Source organism: Hylobates moloch, unplaced genomic scaffold (genome assembly GCF_009828535.3).
Source record: "Hylobates moloch isolate HMO894 unplaced genomic scaffold, HMol_V3 SCAFFOLD_21, whole genome shotgun sequence".
NCBI classification, from domain to species: Eukaryota; Metazoa; Chordata; class Mammalia; order Primates; family Hylobatidae; genus Hylobates; species Hylobates moloch.
The window spans coordinates 40909592-40932405 of NW_026652296.1; the positions used below are offsets into that span (position 1 = coordinate 40909592).

Below are 22814 nucleotides of genomic sequence, written 5' to 3' on the forward strand. Positions count from 1 at the left end.
CAAGAGGCTCTGAATCCAAGCATCATGGTTCTAATCTACTTAAATCGCTTTCTCTCTTCATGATTAAAGGGCTGGGTCAGTATCGCCTGCTACCGCAGCGTCCATCCGAGCCCATAATGAGCTGTGCCCCTTGCTCCGTCTCTCCAGAGCAGCCCCCATACTAGCCACCCTTCTAGCGGTCAGGAGCCGCTGTCCCTGATGAGCAGGAGGCAGCCTTAGAGGGCTTGTCTATGTGAGTAAGTGATTGATAGACACAGTGTGATAATGGTCCCCTGTTGGTGTGGCTGAAGCCGGGCTGATGCCCCTGTCTAAAGACTCCAGCCTTCGCATGACAGCCTGGCCGGGTGGCCTCTGCCAGCATCGCAGCCTACTCATGGGCTAGGCAGCGGTGACCTTTCAGGACATTGTATTAGAAGTCTGTAAAAATCATCCATTTGTCCAGTTAGCAAATATTTTTTGAGTACCTAATACAAAACATGGCTGTGACCTCACAAATGGTCTGGATGCCTTCTTGGGAGTCAAGCAGACCCTAAATTCAATGTTTAGCTTTTCACTGATAACAAGAACTTGCTTAGGCCGGGCACGGTGGCTCACGCTTGTAATCCCAGCACTTTGGGAGGCCGAGGCGGGAGAATGGCGTGAACCCGGGAGGCGGAGCTTGCAGTGAGCCGAGATTGCGCCACTGCACTCCAGCCTGGGCGACAGAGCGAGACTCCGTCTCCAAAAAAAAAAAACAAAAAAACAAAAACAAGAACTTGCTTAATGGTACGTCCTCCTTCTAATACTTGGTACCTCATCACATGAAGCTTGATGTGGAGTTTTAGAGCTTTGTGGCCTGGACACAGTGGGTCCCAGCCTGTGTGTCAGCAGTGTTGAAGAATCTTCGTAAGTCAAATGCAGGTTCCTGTCTGCTACAGACTCTGACCCACCAGGTCTGGGCAAGAACCTCAGCATCTCCACTTTTTAAAGCTACCCAGAGGACACTGACCTGCAGGTAGATCTGGGTTGAGGGGCTGGGCCAGCCCCCTCAGTGATGATCTGGGCAGCATTCATCCCCTGCCTGCGCTGAGGGAACATCAGAGACCACTCCCTGCAGGACAGCTCTTTGCTCTACAGCTGCTCCTAGGAGCTGCGTTTCTGCCACTCACTAATGACTCGGCGTCATAGGTGGCCCTCAGGACTTCCTGGATAATCTCCCTGGAGATGCCCCCGCCCTGGGATAATTCAGGGATACTTCTCAGATATGGAAATGGTTATTTGAAATTCAAAGGATATAGTTCTCCAAGTCTTAAATAAGTTTACTTTTTTATATCTTTGTTTTTGTTTTCACCAAATTGTCTTCTTTGCCACACTTTTCATTTCTGGCAGAATGATGAGAGGGTGGGGAGACATCCCGGTCCATCATGCCTCCTGTAAGTGATCAGGTCACCTTAAAAAAGTACTCATCAAATCTTGGGCCATATTAGGCCAAACCTTCAGCAGAATTCCAAAGAACAATCCAACTTCCAGTGCTTCCAAAAGGACCATTGTTACAAGGCCCTGATAGGCCTTTTGGGGCTTCTGCTAGGTACCAGAATTGAAAGAAAGAATATTTTTAAGGTACACCTAACCATAGTCTAGTTCTCTAAGTGTTTCAGGAAAAAAACGCCAATTATTTATGCCTCCGGCAGTGAAGCGTGTCTTCCAGCGAGAGGCCCACACACTGGTATTTGTTCACTTCAGTACACATTCAAGCTAGCATTATGGTGCCGTGTATGTGCAGAAACTAAATTGAGGCCACTTTGGTTTATTAAACCGTTTATGTCAAGGGGCACTATCATCATTTGCTCTTTTGTCTATACCTGGAAATGGTTTTAGTTGCATTTCGTTTTTCAAACCAAAAAGTGAAGGCCATGGAAATGGAGCACAAAGTAAACGTTGTCCCTGCATATTTGGTTTACTCAAAGCACGGATCTACAGCTGGAAAGGTCGCCCCCACCCCCACAATCTGACCACCTTCCACGGGTATGAAAACTGAGGCCGGAAGGCATTGGCTCACTGAGATTCACAGGGTCAGAAAGTGAGGCTCCAGGCAGGAGCTGAGTTTCCTGGTTCCCACTTCTTGATGACAGCCCCATTAGCAGCAGTCACCGTTCTTCACCAGTGCATGGACTGTTTGTTGAAAATGTAGTTTCCACGCGCGTTTTGGCCACTGTAAATGTCACCTAATGCCAAGGCTTAGGCCACCCTGACCCTGCTGTCATAGGGACCAGGCACAACACAGACCAAGGGCTTTGGGTGTGGGAGAACCTGTTGTGACGAGACTTCCCTACTCTCCCTACGTGCAGAGATGAGAACACTGGAGTTAACCTCTCTCCAGGGCTCCAGAAGCCATGGACTGGAACCTCTGGAAAGAAAAATTGCTCGTCTTCAACTCTGAAAAATAGACTTTGAGGTAAGAGCAGGTCGCCAAAGCAGGTTTTTCACACTTGGTGTGATGCCCAGGCAGGTCGGCCACACTCCAGAAGGCCACGGTCTGCCCTCTCCACTCAGACATCCACACGTTTACCAAGCACTGGCTGCAGTTTGGCCACAATTGTCTTGTTTCTCTCCTGAAAGTGTTTTCTGTTTCAGGAGTTTGAGACAAAAGACAAACACATATCAATGTCCTTCCATGCCACAAGAACCACCCTTGAGTGGAGTAGAATGAGACTCACTTCCGAAACCGAGGTCTGTTCTTAAGCCTGCTGCAGATTCAACCCCATTTTCACCCTCAGAGAACATGACAAGACCAGCCAGCAGCCCAGCTAGGCAGGGCATTTCAAACAGTAGTGATACCCTCTCTGCCCTCAAGGTGCTCTCAGATCTGCCCCCAACACACACAAACAGCAGTGATAAAAACAGCAGGAACTCTCCAAAATGACACTCTTTCTGAATAATAAGAAAAAAATAGCTGGAATTGGCGATTGCTTCATTTTTGTATTGTGAGAATTTTAAGTATTTTAATACCTAAGTGTCCTAAGTTGGATAAGATGGGGGCAGCGAAACATTTATAATAAGCTGTCACATCAGGCAGTGTTTGTCTGGAAGATCCTGTGTTTCACAGAATGAGTGAGAAAGTAGGTCCCAGCTAGCATCCTCCCTCCGTACCATGTCAGACATGGACAGCGCTGATCGGATTGTTGCTGTTGCTATTTATATCAAGATATTCCTGCCTCAGATATCAGAGAGCATTATGTATGTGGTCAAAATTCTATTCAAACATTATCTTAGGAAAGAAAGAATAAATGCATAAATTATCTCTGGGACAAGAGGACACTTTTTTATGTGTCCAGGTGTCATTGCTAATCTTCCATTTATGTTCCCCCCGCCCCCGTGAAAATGCTTGTTGAGTTTGACACGGAATATTTTCCAAGAAGAGGTCAGAGCCGTCGGCTTCCTCCTTGGCGTGGGCTCCTCAGGGCCTGGAAATTGGAGTGTGCTTCTCGCTGAGGGCGTGAAGTGGGAAGGGGCTTGCTATTATAGATCCTGAAAGGATCTTTTTGACTTTAGAAAATAGCCTGGCAAAGAAAAGCTTTTTTTCCGTGAATACTCAGGGACTGCATTACGCCCCTCAGATGATAGAGGAGAGTACTTTTGATCAATATTCCCTAAGAAATGGCCGCTGGGCTAAGTGCAGAGGGCCTCAATAGCAGTCTCCCTCCCGCCCGACCTGCAGAGCGTCTGCGGCAAATCTCTCGGAGCAGTGGGAACCAGCAAGGGCGGTACATTAATGGCATCATCTTCTCCTTTTAAAAAAAAGTCACCCCATTTTGTCCTCCATGTTGATGGCTGATTACGGGCCCAGTGGAAACAGTTATTTCTATAGCTTTCTTCAGGGAAGTCTTGGATCTTCGTTTCAGGCACCAGGAAAAGTGACCCCCTGGAACATAAAGGCAAGAGCAAAATGCTGGTGGGAAAACTCACATCAGGAGCTTCTTTTAATCAAGGAAGGTTTTTTTTTCTTTTTTTACTAATGATCAAGATTTTAATGAAATAGCCAAAGTACAAATTTGTATATTGCATCAGGTGTTCTATACTTTTTTCTCCTGAAAATAATGATCTGCCTCTATTCCAACCCCCATCTCCCTAAGACTGATAAGCAGGTTATTCAAAAGAACATTCTCAGCTGGGAGTGGTGGCTCACGCCTGAATCCTGCACTTTGGGAGGCTGAAGCGGATGGATCACTTGAGGTCAGGAGTTCGAGACCAGCCTGGCCAACATGGTGAAACTGTCTCTACTAAAAATACAAAAATTAGCAGGGCGTGGTGGCGCGTGCCTATAGTCCCAACTACTCGGGACGCTGAGGCAGGAGAATCGCTCCGGGAGGTGGAGGTTGCGGTGAGCTGAGACTGCACCACTGCATTCCAGCCTGGGTGACAGAGTGAAACTCTGTCTTCAAAAAAAAAGGAACATTCTCTCCAGATTAATGCAAAGACATAGAAATAGCATACAATACACATTATTCTACAACATCCTTGTTAAACTTTACAGTGTCATAGGCACCCCTCCATCTAGTTTATCATTTTTCATAATTGCATTTTATTCCTTAATACAGATGTACCTTAATATACTCAGCCCCTCTGTGGACATTAAGGTGGCTTCCAGTGTTTGTCATAACAAAGACACCTGTAATAAACACCAGCATGCCTATATCCTGACACACTGCTGCTTTTATTTCTGTATGATAAATTTCCAAAAAAAAAATGAAATTACTGAGTCAGAGAGTATATGTCATTGTTACAGAGCGAATGTTTGTGTCTTCCCAAAACCCATATGTTGAAGCCCTAACTCCCAGTGTCTACTAGGAGGTGGGATCTTTGGGAGGTGACTGGGTTGCGATGAGGTCCTGGGGATGGGGCCTCCATGGTGGGATTAGTGCTCTTAGAAGAAGGGAAGCCAGAGCTTCTCTCTCTGCATGTGAGGACACGGGGAGGAAGCTGCTGTCTGCAAGCCAGGAAGCAGGTCTTCACTGGAGAACCAAATCAGCCCACGCCTTGATCTTAGACTTTCCAGCCTCCAGAACTGTGAGAGATAAAGTCCTGTTGTTCACGCCATTCCTGTTATTTTAAGTTTAAGCCACTGAGTCTATGGTATTTTGTTAACGGCAGCACAAGCTAACTGAGACAGTCATTATAGTCCTAATAGATTGATTGTTTGACCACTTTTGAATTCTATACAGTCAGTTTTGGAGTTATATGTAAAAATGAAGCTAGGACCCATGTCTTCCCATGTTTGTATAGGATAACTCAGTAAATTACCCAACAGCTTAAGAAAAGAAAGAAAAATTTTAAGGGGCACCCAGGAAAAAGGCGTAATTTCAGCCATGACAAAACGAGGCATTTGTTGACCAAAGTGAGGACTCCCAATCAGTGTGTCCACACCGTATGTCTTTTCATGATAACATTCCAAACAATTTCTCAATTTTGAATAAATTTTTGAAAATACTAACATAAATGCATCAAAATACACCACAAATTCACCTTTTGTCATAGATTGGAGAGGAACGTGGTCCTAGGAATCAGTGTTGGCTTCCAATTCCACCTGCACACACTCTTGAGCGGCCATTCCCTAGTCATTCTGGCTCGTTTCCTCACCTGGGACTTGGGGCGATAATACTGATTGTGGTAGTCAACCTCAAGGATGGCCCCCAGCAGTCATCACCTCCTGGAATTCATACCTTTGCGTGGTCCTTTACATGCTGATTCAGAGATGACCCGTGGGCCCAACGGAACTCAGCAAAAGTGGTATATCTTCCAAGTTTAGTCATAAAGGTATTACAGTTTCCACTTTGGTCTCCTGGATGTCTTGCTTTGGAGAGAGCCACCATGCTGTCAGGACACTCAAGCAGTGCTATAGAGACCAGCATCCATGTGAGGGAGCCATCTTGGAAATAGATCCTCCAGCCCCAATCAACCCTTCACTTGACTGCAGCCCCAGTGGAAAACTCAGTGTAACTTCATGAAGGACCCCAAGCCAGAACCACCAAGCCAGGCTGCTACTGAATTCCTGACCCACACAAATAATTAAATATAATAAATCTCTGTTGTTGTTGTTGTAAGCACTCAGTTTGGGGAGATCTGTTGTTACACAGTCATAGTGCTTGGGACATTGACCTAATGGTTGTTTTCAAGACAATGTACAGAAGGCATTTACATACAACAGTGCATTCTACTAGTGAACCCAGACCACATCATTTTGTGGAGGGCTACATCAAGGAGCCAGACACCTGGGTTCTGCTCTCTATGTCTTAGATGAAGAGCCTTCTGATTGAGGGCAAGACATTCAACATTCAGACATTTTCTTAATATACAAATCAATGAATCATAATCTATAAAGGATTGTTGTGAAGACCAAATGGAAAAATTCACATGCAGGCCGGGCATAGTGGCTCACACATGTAATCCTAACACTTTAGCAGGCCAAGGTGGGAGAATCACCTGAGCCCAGGAGTTTGAGACCAGCCTGGGCAACAAAGTGAGATCCCCCCCCATCTCTACAAAAAATAAAACATTAGCTGGGCACGGTGGTACATACCTGTGGTCCCAGCTATAGGGGAGGTTGAGGTGGGAGGATTGCTTGAGGCCCAGAGGTCAAGGCTACAGTGAGCCACGTTCATGCCACTGCACTCCAGTCTGGGTGACAGAGTGAGACCCTGGAGCAAAAATAAAAATTCACACTCAAGCAGTCTAAAAGCCAGAGAGCACTGAAAAATATCAGGTGTATTCCTCATATCAGTTATCTATTGCTAATTAATCAGCAATAAATACCAGTTGTCTATTGCTGCATAACAAATCACCCCAAAACTCAGTGGCTGAAAACAACCACCATCAATTTATTACAGTCTCACACAGTTCTGGGGGTGAGCAGGCCCAGCGGGGCTGTTCCCACCTGGGCTCTCTCATGCAAATGTTAGGGTAGGGGGTGCTGGCATCATCTTAGGGTCTCACCTGCTCCCCCAAATGTCTGGGGCTTGGTCGTTGCCTGAGATCTTAGCTCGGCCTCAGTACAGCACCTAAATGTGGCCTCTGTATGTAGTTTGAGCTTGGCCTATTCTAGCCTAGTCTCAGAAGTCACACAGTGTCACTTCTACTGCTTTTCATTTGAGAAAGTGTGACAAAGGCCCTCTTAGTTTTGGAGGGAGCAGTGAGGGAGGTAAGACTTCACTTCACAATGGGAGGCATGTCAAAGGGTTTGCAGAAGTGATTTTAAACCTACACCGGGTGGCATTGAGATTATAACAATTTAAAATCAGTGTTCAGCCGGGTGCGGTGGCTCACACCTGTAATCCCAGCACTTTGGGAGGCCAAGGCGGGTGGATTGCCTGAGGTCAGGAGTTTGAGACCAGCCTGGCCAACATAGTGAAACCCCCATCTCTACCAAAAATACAAAAAAGTAGCCGGGCATGGTGGTGGGTACCTGTAATCCCAGCTACTCGGGAGGCTGGGGCAGGAGAATCACTTGAACTCAGGAGGTGGGGGGTTGTAGTGAGCTGAGTTCGTGCCATTACACTCTAGCCTGGGCAACAAGAGTGAAACTCTGCCTCAAAAAAATAAAAATAAAAAGTAAAATAAAATCAGAATTCACTCCTATCCTTGCAAGGATAATAAGAGTGAGTTCTCACCAGCACTTGACCTCAGTAACTCATTTAATCTCAACAATGGCCTTGGGAGACACTGAGTTGCAGACAGCCAAATCCACTTTAGCCAGCTGAAGGAGATAAATAATTTATTAAAGGCTCTTGGCTACCTTGCTTTATGTCCAGGAAGGCCACACAATCAGGCTTTGTGACTCAAAGATCTAGAAACAACACTCAAATTGCCCTGCTAGACAAGTCCAGTGGCAGCTCACCTTACAACACTGGGCCTTCACCACAGCCACCTCCAAGAGACAAATGCCTCTGATCTCCCCTCCCCAGCACTGACTGCAGCCAGTGCCACCTCTTTCATGTCTCTCTTCTGGATCCACATCTCAGGGGCACATTTGATGAGTGGTCAGACACCTTCAATCCAAGTCAGGATGACCTGACTCCTTTCTGTTGGACATTGGTCTTAATGCACAGCACATTTTCCATTACCCCTTACAGCAGAGCCTAGCTGCAAGGGAGGCTGGAAAAGCAAGTTTCTGGATTCTACCTTGAGGAGGCAGAACTCATTGGATAGAGAATTAGCTGAGCTTAGGAAGGGTATTCCAAAGGCATGGGGCAAGCAGAAAATGTAGTAAATGTCTGCTACAGGCGGGCACTACTCTTTCCTAATTTTATCAATGAGAAAACAGGCAGAGAAGATTAATAACTTGCCCATGGCCACCCGAAAATGGTGGAGATGAAATGATGAAAGCAGGCGTTTGTGCTCCAAACCCCTGGCCCCTAACAGCCCCAGCATGCTGGAGAAGGGGCTGGGTCCTTCTGCATGTGAGCACATGAAATCTCACCACGGTGGAAGAGAAAGTGACCTGCTAGGATTATCAAAATCTGTCACTTCCTGAAGCTGCAACATTGGCACTCTCTTTGAGATATAATATTAAAATTTTAATTGAATCATTCTGCTAAATGTTACTGGACTTTGCATCTCAGAGTTAGGGTTTAGGTCCAGCCCATTTGAGTCCCTCTGCTGCCCTGATGTTAAAGTGGGCAGGGAGAGCCTGAAACCCTGTGCTCAGAGACTTTTCCTTCTGCCACTCATGCTGGTTGCCATGGTTCTGGAATGGCCTATTCAGTTCCTTGCAGGTGTAGAATAGTAAGTGATTTCTACAAAGAAGTGCTTTTAGAACCAAAGTGGAAGGTAGAGACCTCAATAGAAAGTGGCCTGGATGCGTGGTGGTGCGCACCTGTAATCCTAGCTACTCAGGAGGCTGAGGCAGGAGAATCACTTGAACCGGGGAGGCAGAGGTTGCAGTGAGCCAAGATCGAGCCACTGCACTCCAGCCTGGGTGACAGAGTGAGACCCAGTCTCAAAAAAAAAAAAAAAAAGAAAGAAAAAAAGAAAGTGGCCCGGGCAAGCTAACTTTCAGCGATTTCCTCACTGTGGAGCTGCTTACAACGCCGCCATTCACGGTGAATTCGTGCCTCTCTTACAGTTTGCACTGCAGCACGTTAAAGCAAAGCAAAAAGTGGTGTCGAATCTATAATCTGCTATGACGCAGATGCCAGTGTGAGCCTTAGTTAACATCACGCAGTACTAAATTTACCCAGTTCTCTCGCCAGCATCTGTTATTTGTGTTTGCAAGTTGGGTCATGTAGAAATAACGTTTCTCCAATGCGTAAGATAAGAAATAACTGGAAATGACATTACATTTGGCTCCTCGCTCTCTCTCCCAGATGGGATTTTCAGCCCATTATTTTGGAGTCGAATTGCCAAAACACAAATCAGCTGTTTCATGATCTGGGCTGAGAACCATACATGTTCCTGGGCCACCGTATCGCGCTGCCTGCTGTAGCAGCCCCTTGGCAAGAAGGTGGAACCAAGGCCCTGGCATGTCACTGTCCATTTGAATTCTCCCACACTGGAGCAATTGCTGCCTTGGAGGTTTCTCTTTATGAACTTTCTTGATCTCAACTAAATTTCCGCACTTTCAGGCCACGTCATTTCACAGGGCCTTCCATTTCTTCAGATGTTACACAGGGTAATGACCACTCCAACCTCTTGGAGGCATTGTGAGAACTCACTGAGTAATTCATATGAAGACCTTGGACCAGGCAAAGTTGGTTAGTTAAAGTTGCTGAGTTAAAGTTATCTTCTGTCTTTAACTCAATTTTTAATGAATTGCTACCAAACATCCTTAAAATGTTAATATGAATTTAGTCTGTTAATATTGTTACAAACCCATCATGAGTTGGGGTTAGTGTCCCTGGGCTGGTGCCCAAGCCATCAACCCTTCCGAGGCCAAATTTACTGGGGGCAACAACTGGGAGAACTTACTCTATGACCAAGACCTCAAATTTTAAACCAGTGCCTGTAAAACATCAACATGCATAGAGATTCCCTGGGGATCCTGTTAAAATACAGATTCTGATTTAGGAGGCCCGAAGCGGGGCCGGCACTCCCAGGGGATGTGGACCTACAGGTCCTTGAGCCACACTTTGAGTGGCAGGGCTCTAAATGATACACACTACAGAAGTACAACACATTGTCCACCACCACCACCGTAACGGAGACGCTCGTGGGACTGGGTCAGAAATCTGCTTCAGAAAAAAGTTTCAAGTAATGGTTGTGAACCTCTAATCAGAGCAGAATTCTCATTGGTGGTCATTGATCTATATCCTCCAAATGCTCAAACGTTTGCACAATTAAAAGAGGTCATCAGTTGCCAGGAAGGTGCTTATTGCTATTAAATTAACACTATTTTGAAACAAATCAATGCTGAGTTAAAGTTATCTTCTGTCTTTAACTCAATTTTTAAGCTAATGGTTACAAAAATCCTTGAAATGTTGGGTTAAGCCATAAAAAATTATTGATAGCAAAGTTTTTATTTTTACTTATAAAAACAGCAATGAGCCGGGCGCTCACACTTGTAATCCCAGCACTTTGGGAGGCTGAGGCAGGCAGATCACTTGAGGCCAGGAGTTGGAGACCAGCCTGGGCAACATAGTGAAACCCCATCTCTACTAAAAACACACACACACACACACAAAAGCCAGACATAGTGGTACACACCTGTAATCCCAGCTACTCGGGAGGCTGAGGCACAAGAATCACTCGAACCTGGGAAGCGGAGGTTGCAGTGAACTGAGATTGTGCCACTGCACTTCAGTCCAGGCAACAGAGTGAGACCCTGTCTCAAAAAACAAACAAACAAACAAACAAAACCAAACACAGCAATGTCCTATGGTTCAACCTAAAAGTTGTGATTTCACCTGATAAATTAAACCATCACTGCGGTGAGAAAACAACCTTCCAACCAGGAGATAACCCTCTTGTTCTGTTTAGATTTCTGTGGCTGACTCAACAGATTGTGGTTTGTGTGTATTGTCTGAGAGCTCCTGTAACTGATATGAACAGGAACAATATTAATAAAACTATCTTGGAGGCAGTTTCCAACTTTCAGAAAAACTAGTAAACTTTCTTATTTAAATTATCAGGGCCAGGTGTGGTGGCCTACACCTGTAATCCCAGCACTTTCAGAGGTCAAGGTAGGAAGATTGCTTGAGCCCAGGAGTTCAAGACCAGCCTGGGCAACATAGTGAGACCTCCCATCTCTACAAGAAATAAAAAAATTAGCCAGGCATGGTGGTGTGGACCTGTCATCTCAGCTACTCAGAAGGCTGAGGCAAGAGGATCACTTCAGCCTAAGAGGTTAAGGCCACAGTAAGCCATGATCATGGCACTGCACTCCAGCCTGGGTGACAGAGTGAGACCCTGTCTCAAAAAAAAAACAAAAACAAAAATCAGGTTAAAAAAACATGATACCTTAGCCAGGCATGGTGGTTCATGCCTGTAATCCCAGCACTTCAGGGGGTTGAGGCAGGTGGATCACTTGAGGCCAGGAATTCGAGACCAGCCTGGCCAACATGGTGAAACCCCATTTCTACTTAAAAAAATACAAAAATTAGCAGGATGTAGTGGCACACGCCTGTAGTCCCAGTTACTCAGGAGACTGAGGTGGGAGGGTCACTTGAGCCAGGGAAGCAAAGGTTGCAGTGAGCTGAGATTGCATCACTGCACTCCAGCCTGGGCGACACAGTGAGACTCTCCAAAAAAAAAAAAAAAAAATCCAAAAACAAAAAACATGGTACTTTAGGTAGTGACACCTGTAAAAATAGTTATACTAAATTTTGCAATTTTCAAGACTTATGAATGCTGAGTGAGTTTATGATGCTCAACACACATCTGAGCGAAGCAGTTTTCATAAGGACCAAATTTCTGTCTAATCAAGGGGAAGAATTACTGCACTATTTTATTGTCTATTGCATGATATTATTGTCGGCAAACTTTTTCTATAAAGGGGTGAATAGTAAATATTTTAGGCTTTGAAGGCCATGTGGCCTCTCTCATAACTACTAAACTCTGCTGTTGTAGCATGAAAACAGCCATAGAGGCTGATGTGAGTGAGCCTGGCTATATGCCAATAAAACTTTATTTACAAAAGCAGGCTGGACTGAGCCAGTAGGCCTTAGTTTACCAACCCCTGGTCTAGCCTTTTCTGTTACAATAATAACAATAGAGATTGTGAAATACTGCAATGACAGCAGTAATTCTGGAATCCCAATATAATCTTAGAACGTAAGGTCACATTTACTGCTACAAATAAGTGAAGGTAGGTATAATATGCATTTAATTGTTTTTCGTCCTTTTTCATCTGAATTACCAAATTTTGAAAATACTGAGGGGAAAACATGGTTTTCTCTGTGATTAACAGAACAAAAAACATAACGTTTCAAAAGACACAATAAAGATCTATTCCAAGACGTGAGGAAAACAGAAAGTGTTCCTTTATGGTATAAAATATTTGATGAAATCTAACATGATTCTGTTCCAAACTGGGCACCCGGATTTGACTGGTCCAGCCCCCTTTGTCCTGGGCAGTCTCAACCTGATCATTTTCATGCGCACTTTTTCTATCAGTTTCTGCCCATCTCCTAATAACAACCTCTTTGTAGCTGTACTTATAAAATGGTAAAGGCTCATTTTACACACTGTAGTAGATAAATAGTAATAGAAAAGAACTGCAATCAATTGATGTTACAAGCTTTTAAATGGCAACACTGGACACATGCATTTCAGCCTAACTTCCCCATTCTTTTCTGTTCTTTGTGCTGGGAGGAAACTGCAGCCTGATGTTTTTTCCTCCTGTGGAAAGCGCCCTCCTCTAAAACCCACCCTTCCATACTCTAACGCCTCCTCTGCGTCCTATCAGATTTGACACATAATAGCCTCTTGGCTCCCTCTCTTCATCCTGTCACCATCAGGTGTGACTGTCACCTGGCTGTGGTGTTTGAGAAGGGGGCATTGCATCAGGGCCCTGGTCCTGCACAACAGAGACAAAGCAGATGTTGCATTCAAATAAAAGGCCCTTCTTTGATGACTGAAAGAGAAGAATAATGAATTCAGGTTGACGTTGCCAGCATTATTGTCTCCCTGCTGCGCAATGCTTGGTCTGCTGGTTCAAACCACAGGGAAGGAGCAGGGAACGCCTGGGTTCTGATTAAGGGGAGGCAGCTCTGGGAAACTGGAGGCAAATTGTGTCAATAAGCTTCTCATAGACATTGGGGGAGCTGCAGGGCGTGCACGTGGCATGCTGGAAACAGGCTCTCAGTAATCATGCCTTTGAATGTGTCGTGCTGGCAGTAAACATTCTGTAAGTTTCATTTCAATGTGGTGAATGTTGAATGTTCTAAGGATGGTTTGTCTCCGTGGTATGAGGCTATTCGAGGAACTAGAGAAAAAACATTAGTGCTGATGCTTTGTGTGGAAATGCCACCAGGAAGACCACACAGGGTAGAAATCTTCAAACAAGACAAACACGAAGGCGATCACCCCAGAACCCATCTGCTCAGCATAGACACTGCCAGAAGGAAGCAGCAGGTCCTGGACGTTCCACTTTCCAGATGCTACACAGCAAGCCCACAATCCAAGCATGCGGGGTACAAATGATGACAGTCGGGGCTTAGGATACGAAGGAGTGTGTTTGGGTTAGTGAAAACATGTTAACTGACTTCATATCATATTCTCAAAGGTGCTCTGCGATTCTGAGAAGCATATCAGGCCTTAATAATGACCAAAAAGTAGTTGTGATTGGTAAATTTGTAAACCAGGTTGATTATCTCATCCAGCTATGAGAAATCAATTCCCTTCACCCCAAAGGTCCATCGCACATCCCTTGCTGGGATGACCCTTCTCATGAGGCTCTGTGACTTTCAAAACCCAACGTGGCCTGTGTTAATTTCCTCCTGCAGGTCCTCATGAGGGATGTGTCCAAAGAAGCAGGACTCAGTCATCTTCAGAAAATCCTCTTGCCTGGGAAGTTGCCCTGATGACACCAAAACCTGTAGCTGGTTGTTTGCAAAAGGTGAGGGGATGTTGAAAAGTATTGACCTGTTTCCTTAGCAGTGTCAGAAGGAGGCTGTAGTTCCCCAGTCCCTAGTCACTGAGATGATTGGGCAAGCAGGTGCCATCCATCTCTGGTCCCTTCTTCCTGAGGAGTGAACATACCTGGCCTCACGTGGAAACCTTAGCCGATGAAGGTGCGAGGGGACACGAGGAACTCTAGGCTGCAGCCCATCAGAGGATGGTCTTCTGGCTCTGCATGTTTGAGAAGAGTTATTTATTCTAGGATCACTGGGCTCTTGTGGGACTTGTGACCAGGTCTCCTTAAGTTATGGAACCACCTCCCACTGCTGAACTTGTCTTTGTGTTGCTGATGTGCCTGCTAGTGACAACTGCCATATTAGAACCCAGGAGTCGTGAGTTCACCAGACTTTCCCTATGAGTATTGGTCATTTAATGTTGCAGGCGGACAGTAGAGAAACGATGTTTCTCCAATAGATATGGTGGGATGGAACTTGAAGATGCCTTTAGCTGCTATCTTTCCCGCCTGGGTGGGATTTTGGGGCTATTTGGGATTGTGTTGCCAAAAGACCCATGAGATGTTTCCATCATTGAAGATGAGAAGCTAAGTGTCTTTAGGTCGCCACTTTGCACTTCCCGCTTTGGTACCTCCTTGACGATTAAATGGAATCAAGATCCCTGCATGTTTCTATTCGGTTGGTTCTCACACTGGTATGTTTTGCCACCTGTGGATTTCTCTCTACAACTCAGTTTCCTCTTCGATCTCTAAATTCCATTGTTTGTAACTTTAACTACCAGAGCATTACAGGTTCCTTTAGTCTGGCCACCAAAGAAACGTAACTAATTCTAGCTCTGTAAGAAGCTAACCGGGGGACTCATCTTAACCCATACATGATTCCATAGACTTCGCCTTGGGTCTATTTGCCAGAAAATTTTTCTAGAAGACCTAAGTGTCCGTTCTGCAAAAAGCAAGTTTCGCTCAAAGTAATCCTGCCACAGGCCAGTGGGTATGCAAAGAATCCTCAATGCCATGGAACGGTACTCCTGGTAAGGAGCGCCCTTGTCTAAGCGAAAAATGCAGGTCCCTCTGGGCTCCTCACTGCCCTTCATCTCCTGCGCTCAGGAATCTTCCCCAAATGTCCCACAAAGGCTCCAGAGACCCTTAGGGCCTCTGCCAGGAGTATGATCTCTGGTTTACAGATGAGGAGACTGATGCTTTCAGGAAGTCAACTGACTCAACTTCAGAAAGCCCAACCTTATATGAGGCCCCTTTCTCTTTTGCAAGACAGTTGATACATGAAGAATTCCTGTAGTGTTATCAGGTCACTCAGGGTGGTTAGGAGACGCTTCTGCTTTGTTTTGAAGACTCTGTGGATGGCTGTGGAGTTCAGCCCAACTGGGGGAGGAGACAGCCACTCACAGAGCAAAGGGAAGCTGATGAGAAATGTCACACCCTCCTCAGCAGCATCTGGGCACGGACATGCCAGGTGCATCCACCTGTGGCTAGTGTTGCCCTGGCCGATGTTGCACACCCAGGTCTCTGCAGGACCCCAACATGCCCACAGGTGCCCTTGTGCAGCTGGAGTCCAGCCAGCCTCCTGGCTTCATTTCTGCTCTGCAAGATCTGGGTACTCCCAGATCGAACCCAGCGACAGGCCCAGGATCAGCTGAAAGGTGCGATCACTTAGTCCATGGTGCTACACAGAAGGAAGGCGTGCCTCCAAGCACAGGCCTCCGAGTGAGTCACCCAAGTCAAATTCTTGCCAGTACAACGTGCCTGCTCCGAGGGCGGCAAGAACCCTGACGTTTCCAGGCCTCCAGGGAAAAAGCAAAGCAGGCAACAGGGGAAGCTGCCTCCAGAGGACGTTAGTAACTCTGAAGAAAGGGCTCAACCAGCGTGGCGTGCAGCTGTTCTAGCCACAGGCTCATTGTGGAACCAAAGGAATGCTGAACAGCCTTTTGCTTTTTATTATACCACATTCGTATGGAAGTAGAGAAAGGTGAAGGCATTGGCAAAAATCAAATCGCTTCCTTTATTTCTTCCCTCTTTTAGCTCCCCCCTCCTTAACCTTACTACTTTTCCTGACCCCCTGGGCCTCTCACCAGCAAATCCTTGCTGTGGGATGGTATGGAATTCTCGGGCAGTTTCCATGGATGGCCTTCCCAGCTTGCAGCAGCCCCAGAGCACACGGAATGCCTACAGCCTCTTTCACAGATTTGTTAAAAAGTGTGTGCGTTTCAACGTGATGTTCTCGAACGTATTATCTTCTTCGTTCTTGTGAACGTATTATCCAGGGAGGCAAGAAAAAGGGGAGAGAGCCTGATTCCCTCCCTATATTCTGCAAACTCATGTTGTGTTACTGTGATAAAAATTGACCAAGTTTTTCTATTTCTACACTGTTTCGTTGCCTTCAACTCCATTTACTATACAGTTTCATTTAATATCTCACATAGATACTTCGGGTTCCATTGATTCCACTGAAATAAATTTATACGGGGGATGAAGGAACATGTTTGTGAACAACCAAATTATATTTACCCTCATGAAGGTGGATCTTAGATGAATTCATGTTTTTGTGATTACGGACGAGAACCACAGTGAGCCCAACGTAGTTACAAGCTGCCATTCCTGCAGACGAGTCTGGATTCGCCATGTGCGGCCAATCTTCCAGTTTTTAAGGAAACTTTTTATTGCCACAGAACGTGCATACACTCACCCTCGGTTTAGGGTATCTTTTAATGTTTGGTGTAACTCAGAGAGAATATTTTCCATGCTCCCATTCTTCCGTATTACTGTTGCAGGAGGGGAGAAGCAGCAGCCATCAGCCCACACATTTGAGTTTTTGTTTCATTTAAAGTTTTTAGGATGTTATAAATGCTGCTCTGTCCCTGTGCTTTCCTACTGTACCAGCCCTGAGCTTTTTGTTCTTCTATTTTCCAAACTGGTAAAATACGTAGTCATCAGTGATAAAAAGCTACATGCAATTTGTCCTGGAGGCAACTTACCTGTAGAGGTTTCTCCTTCATTGTTATTCGAAGGCTGTTTCCAGAGCCTCACAAAGGGAGGAATATTCCATATTCCTGCTAGCTGAGCCTTTGGCTAAACCCCGTCCCACAGAAAACTTGAGGCTCACAATCTGAAAATGATCTCTTTCCTCAGTTTGTCCTTCCAAGTTCCTCATGGACTGCCCTTCCCAGCCTCATTCCAGCTCCTCTTTGGAGATGCAAATCCCTTTACTGTGCAGATTTCTAAAATCTCTTTGGCAGGCAAATGTTAGATTTAGCGGGCCTCAGAAAAAAAAAAAGGCAGCAAAAACACACAAAAGGAAGGGAACACACACATGCACAATTGTGAGATTTAGCACAGCTCCTTCATCAAATGTTTCCAAGACAGAGGAAAACAACCCAAAATAGTCACTGGTGAGAGTCAGAATTGTTCTTGAAAGAGCTGAGTGACACATAACGGAAAACATTGTAATTACCTGTTATTAAATTTAATACCCCAAACAGATGGTGTTCCATTTTCCCCCCAAACAGACTGCTCACCTGATTGGAAAATTATTTCTAAGCCCTTGCCCCCAGTTGCTTAACTTCCCATTGCATCCAAATGTGAATCGGGTTGCTGCCCGTGCTTTGCAAATCTGACGGTGTAGTTGACTCTAAGGAACAAAAACTACCCACTTTATTTGTTTGAGGAATTACTATCACCCTGAGCCCTAAATTTTTGGGAATGAAGGACTTGCTAAATGAAAGTGGAGTGCAAAGAACAGCTTCTTAGGGATACTGATTTAGATTTCTCTGAAAAGATGCCCAGGGCCTTCATTCTAACCCGCCTCCTGGCACATTACTAAGGACCCCAACAAGGCTTGTTTCAGCCAGCCGCTACCAAGGCTGTACCCTCAGGCTGCCAGAAGGGCAGAGCCCCGCAGCTGAGGTTTAGCTCTGAAAACCCACCATCCTGGTGGTGGTGGTGGTGGTTCCCTTTTTCCTAATAAAAAATAAAGTTAGCTTTTAAGAAACTATCAGTAGCTCTATTTTAAATTCGTCCTGAAAGCATGTGATGCAGAAATCAGGCCACCATACTTTGACTTTGAAAATATTTTATTTGAATAGTAAATAGTTATACAGTTGAAACAGTTCTATTGAAGCTTTCTATAAATAGCTAACAATTAAGAAAATAATGTATGTAGAAAAGAGATTGCATTTAAAAGTAAGAGCTGTCGGTTGTACAAGGGCCCTGGGGACCCTCGAAGCAGAATAAATGGTAGGTTGTCTGTAATTCACTCAGATAGGTATAAAAGTTAAAACTTTAAGCAGATCCCTTTAGAAAAAGGCTCTCTTCTAAAACGCACAGTGGAATGTCAAGAGTGGCAGGGTGGGGAGGGGGCAGCGCGCCAAAAAAATCTGCAATCAAATAATATCATAATCTTCATAATTAATATAAATAAATAAAGAATAAATAACAATTACTCATAAATCAACATATACATTTAGAGGGAACTGATAGTCCTACCTCAACAAAGATGATCAAACCAAAAAGTCTTACGTGAAACACTGAGGCAGTTACTACAGCATCTTCGGAACACTCCCTTCCCTCCCCCCCAAAACAATCCCAGACAACAGTTCAAGGCATTTGTGGCTATACTAAAGAAAACTCTTTTTTAAGCAATTTGATTTGTTCACATACAAAAAGGTAAAGCCAGACTCCAGCAGTTCACAAGCCATAATAAAGCTAATCGTGTGGGAAGTTCAATTTACAGCCTGTGAAATATAAAGGCATTTATTCCTCAAGATTCACCCAAAACAACCCGTACGCTACATACATAGAGAGCAGAGATTGGCAGGCGAGGCGAGAGTAGACCGCATTTCTAGACCATGAACACAGCGAATACTAGCAAGAAAAAAAGCTTCTCCCTGCCAAGGGGAGGCTTCCAACCACGAGACAAACGCGTACAGCTTTTCTCCCTTGTACAGAAAGAGACTGACTCCTGTTGCGCCATGGGGGAGGTACGGGGACACAACGTAAAAGTGGGGGTTCCAAAAGGAGTCAAAACGAGAGGATGGGGTTACCGTCACGCCACACCGAGAGAAGCGGAGACGACACTTTCACCCGGTGGGGGCGGAGGCGAGGCTCCCCCAGCGCGGACTCGGGTTCGGGGCGTGCAGGGCGCACTCTCTTTGTGGGTCTCCAAGCGAAGGCACAGTTCGTTCGGGGGGCCGGGGTGGAGGGCGCGCTCTAGCAGGCCGGGCGCACGGGCACCTGCAGGAGGATCACCTGTCTGTTTTCGGATGGGTGGCACTTGTTGATGTGCCGCGTAAGGCCGGGCGAGCTGTAGAAGGTGGCCGGGCAGTACTTGCAGGGGAACACCTGGGCGGCGTGCAGCAGGCGCAGGTGGCGCTCCTGGGCGCCCTTGCTGGGGAACGACTCCCCGCACACTGGGCACAGGTGGCACTCGGCGGACGCACTCAGGCCCAGCACGCCGGCCGCCTCGCCGTCGCCGGCCGCCTCCTGGGGCGCCTTCTCGTCGGGCCCGGGGTACAAGGCCAGTAGGTCCTCGGCCGGGGGCGCTGGCGGAGCGCCCTTGGCCTGCAGCGCCTGGTGGTGCGCCAGCAGGTGCTTGCGTAGGTAGGCCTGGCGGCGGAACTTCTTGGCGCAGTGATGGCACTCGTAGAGCCCATCCTCGGAGCCCGACTCGGATACGCCACCGGGGCTCGGCGTGTCCCGGTCGCTGCCGCCGCCGGGTGCCTCCCGTGCCTCAGCCCTGGCTGCGGCTTCCGGCTCCGGCGCGCGGGCGGCGGCGGGCGCGGGCCGCGGTTTGTGCCAGCGGCGGTGCGAGGCCAGGTTGGCCGGGCAGCTGAAGACCTTGGCGCACTCGGGGCAGCGGTACTCCACACGCACGATGCGCGAGCACTTGTGCTGCGCCAGCGCGAACGGGTCGGCGTACTCCTCCTTGCACAACTGGCAGATGAACTCGCCCAGCGGCCGCGCCGCGCCCCCCGCGCGGCCCCGCGGCGCCTCCACCGGGCCCTCCTTGATCTTGAGCCCCAGCACGGGCGACGTGGTCACCTCGTCCTCGAAGTGCAGCTTGCGGATGGCCTTGGGCTTCTTGGCGCCCGGGGCCTTGGCTGCCTTGGCGGGCGGTTCGGCGGCGGTGGGGGGCGGGGGCCGCTTTCCCGGGGGCCGCAGGGCGGCGGCAGGGGGCAGTGGGGGGCCGGGGCCCGGGCCGCGGGCCGCCTCGGCGCCAGCCGAGAACGCCGTGCCCATCTTGAGCTCGGCGGGCGCGAAGAGCAGCGCGTCGCCGCCGCAGGTGCCGCCTCCGCCAGCTCCGCTCGCGCCGCCGCCGCCGCCGCCCCCTCCGAGCAGCGCGGCGGGCGTGGGGAAGGACTCGGCCGAGACCGGTGAGCCCAGGTTGAAGCTGCGTTCGAAGTACTTGTGCTTCTCGTGCTCGCGGCTCACGGGCCGCGTGGGACTGTACAGCGCCGAAGGCCGCGCACTTCGGCAACCCCGGCCCGGCGGGGTGGTTGGCCCAGGCCCAGGCAACCGGCGGCGACCAGGGCCCGGGCGGCGGGGCACGGCCCGGGGCCGTCGGCCCGGGGGTCGGCGGGCCCCCACTGGCGGGACACACTGCGGACCCGGTAGGACACGGGCGTGGACTTCTTGCTGCGCTTCACCAGGAAGCCGCGGGGCATGTTGGCGCGGCCCGAGGGCACGGCACTGGCTCTGTCCCCCCTCCGCGCTCGGCCCCGGCGGCCCTCAGTGCCCCCAGCCCATTGCCCGGGCGCGGCGGCTGCGGGACTCGCGTGGCGCCGGCGGCGGCTCGGCCCAGCTCTGCGCCCTGCACGCGCGTCCCTGTCCCCGGGCCCGGCAGCCGCTCCCTTTTAACGGGGGGAGGGGGCCATTGTTCTCGCCTCCCGCTTCCCCCGGAGCCAATCAGCGCGCCCGCAGCTCCTCAGCCTGGCAGGGTGGGAGGGCGATGGGGCGGCCAAAAGGGGGCCGGGACTCGGGGGTCGCCCGGTAGGTGCGGCAGATGTACCTGAGGGCGCGGGGCCCCCGCGCGCGCCCCTTGGCCGCCCCGCCCGGCGCTACCGCCCCGCCCGGCCCAGGCACACGCCCGGCCCCGCCTTCCTTCACGGTCTACTGCTTCTCTATGGGGAGGCGCACGTGCCTGGGCTTTGTGTCTCTCCTCCGGGGGGCGCGGAGCCGCCAAATGGGCCCGTCCATCAGCGCGACAATGCACGCCCCCCTCCCGCGCGGGGATTACCCGCGGGTCGCGAGCAAAATAGCAACAAAGAAGAAGAATGGCCCCAAATATGTCAGGAGGGTTCAATCCGCGAGCCGGAGCCGAGGGGGAAGTTGTGCGCGCTGATTGGGTGGGGGCGGGGGCGCGCCGGGGCGGTGCGGGGGAGATCGTTGCGGAGGCGCAGTGGCTCCGCGTGGTGTTTGGGAAATGGAATCCGAGAGAGCAGCGGCGTCCGGACGGCCAAGAGCCTCCGCCTGGACCTTGGACGGATGGGCCGCTGGACTCAAGAGGCTAAGCAAAAGGGTTCCCCGGGGTTCCGAGTGTGGACAGGGGGCCCGGCCTTCTGGCAGTGGCCGAGGGCGATGTTTGTGTTCGCAGCCTCCGCGCCCCCAGGGGGCTCGAGAAGGTTTCTTTCGAGTTTGAGAAGGAATTGGCACGGCCTTCTCAGTCTCCCGAAAGCGCGGGATTGGAGCGCGGGGCGGGCTGGGCTGGGTTCCCAAAGGAACGTGAATTTCTGAACTTTTGGGTTCTTGGAGGCTTGGGAATGGCATCTTTGGCGGTGCCCGACCCAGGCCGCCCGGAGCTTCCGCGTGGTCCAGGGCTGGGTTAATCCAGGTCGAGTTGGCCGAAGCCCGAAACGCGCGGTCGGCCTCGTGCGCCCCAGTGAAGTTGGTTTTCTCCTCCACGCGCGGCCTCATGCATTTTCATTCCGAGCGGGCATTTTGTTTGCCGGTTGACATCAGATGCTAAATCAAGGGCTCCAATCAAGGCGCTGCGGAATAAAGGGGCCGCCTGTCTGGGCGCAGCCCCCACGGAGCCGTGCCCCCTTCACCTTTGTGAGGGAAATTAACCTCCTGCTATTGAGCTCCGGTCGCGGCCAATCTGGACGCAAAAGAGACGCGTGCTGGACGGGGGGAGTGGGGGCAATCTGTCCTCTGAGGCAGGCTGAGGCCTCGGAGAGGACAAGCCGCCTCCCCTGTGCCACCAGGAAAAGACAACAGCGAAGATTTCCCCCCACCCCCACCTCCGCTGTCGTTCCGTTTGGACCCAGACTGGGCCGCCTGCCTCCATCCTCTGTCCAGCCCAGCCCCGAGGAAACACAAAAGGCAGAATCTTCGGGGGACAGGGCAGAGAACCCCACGAGTGCACAGTGGCCCTGATCAATCAACACTGGGGAACAAATAGCCAAGCCACATAAAATGTCATATGCTCTGAGGAAAATGTCACTTTATTGAAAGAGAAGGAAACATTTTTCTGCAAAGCTTTGTATACCAGACAGATTTTGCTGAGTTTTACTTATGTTTAATTCCACTGAAGGTATTTAATTGTTTTGGATTTTCCCTCTGAAAATACCCTGGCGTAGAAATTAAACATGTAAGAATAGAGTCCACATGAGTCATAAGTTGTGATGGGGATAGGCTTAGTTAATTAAGGGGTTAATCAGGTTGGTTAATCAAGGGAAAGATATTTGATAATTTTATGTTTGTAATATTTTAACCCACACACTGAAAAGGGAAGAATACATATAGTGAAATATATTTTGAAAAG

The 22814-nt window shown here is 48.8% G+C and overlaps 1 protein-coding gene across 1 annotated transcript; it reads right to left on the reverse strand.

Moving 5' to 3' along the window:
• Positions 1 to 18011: 18011 nt before the first annotated feature.
• On the reverse strand, positions 18012 to 21247 carry INSM1 (INSM transcriptional repressor 1). The gene is made up of 3 exons (XM_058432867.1): positions 21165 to 21247; positions 20742 to 20901; positions 18012 to 20650 (listed from the first exon to the last, which is right to left on the reverse strand). The coding sequence occupies exons 1-3, from the start codon at positions 21245 to 21247 to the stop codon at positions 19262 to 19264; spliced, it is 1632 nt and encodes a 543-aa protein (XP_058288850.1). The 3' UTR covers positions 18012 to 19261.
• Positions 21248 to 22814: the final 1567 nt, after the last annotated feature.

Bases quoted from the DNA above. Each gene is read 5' to 3' on its own strand.
- INSM1 (XM_058432867.1), bottom strand. From the start codon at position 21,247: ATGGACGGGCCCATTTGGCGGCTCCGCGCCCCCCGGAGGAGAGACACA. The intron at 20,902-21,164 runs GTAGACCGTGAA...CCCCGTTAAAAG, and splicing joins CGCCTCCCCATAGAGAAGCA to GGAGCGGCTGCCGGGCCCGG. The intron at 20,651-20,741 runs GTGCCGTGCCCT...CCGGGTCCGCAG, and splicing joins GCGGAGGGGGGACAGAGCCA to TGTGTCCCGCCAGTGGGGGC.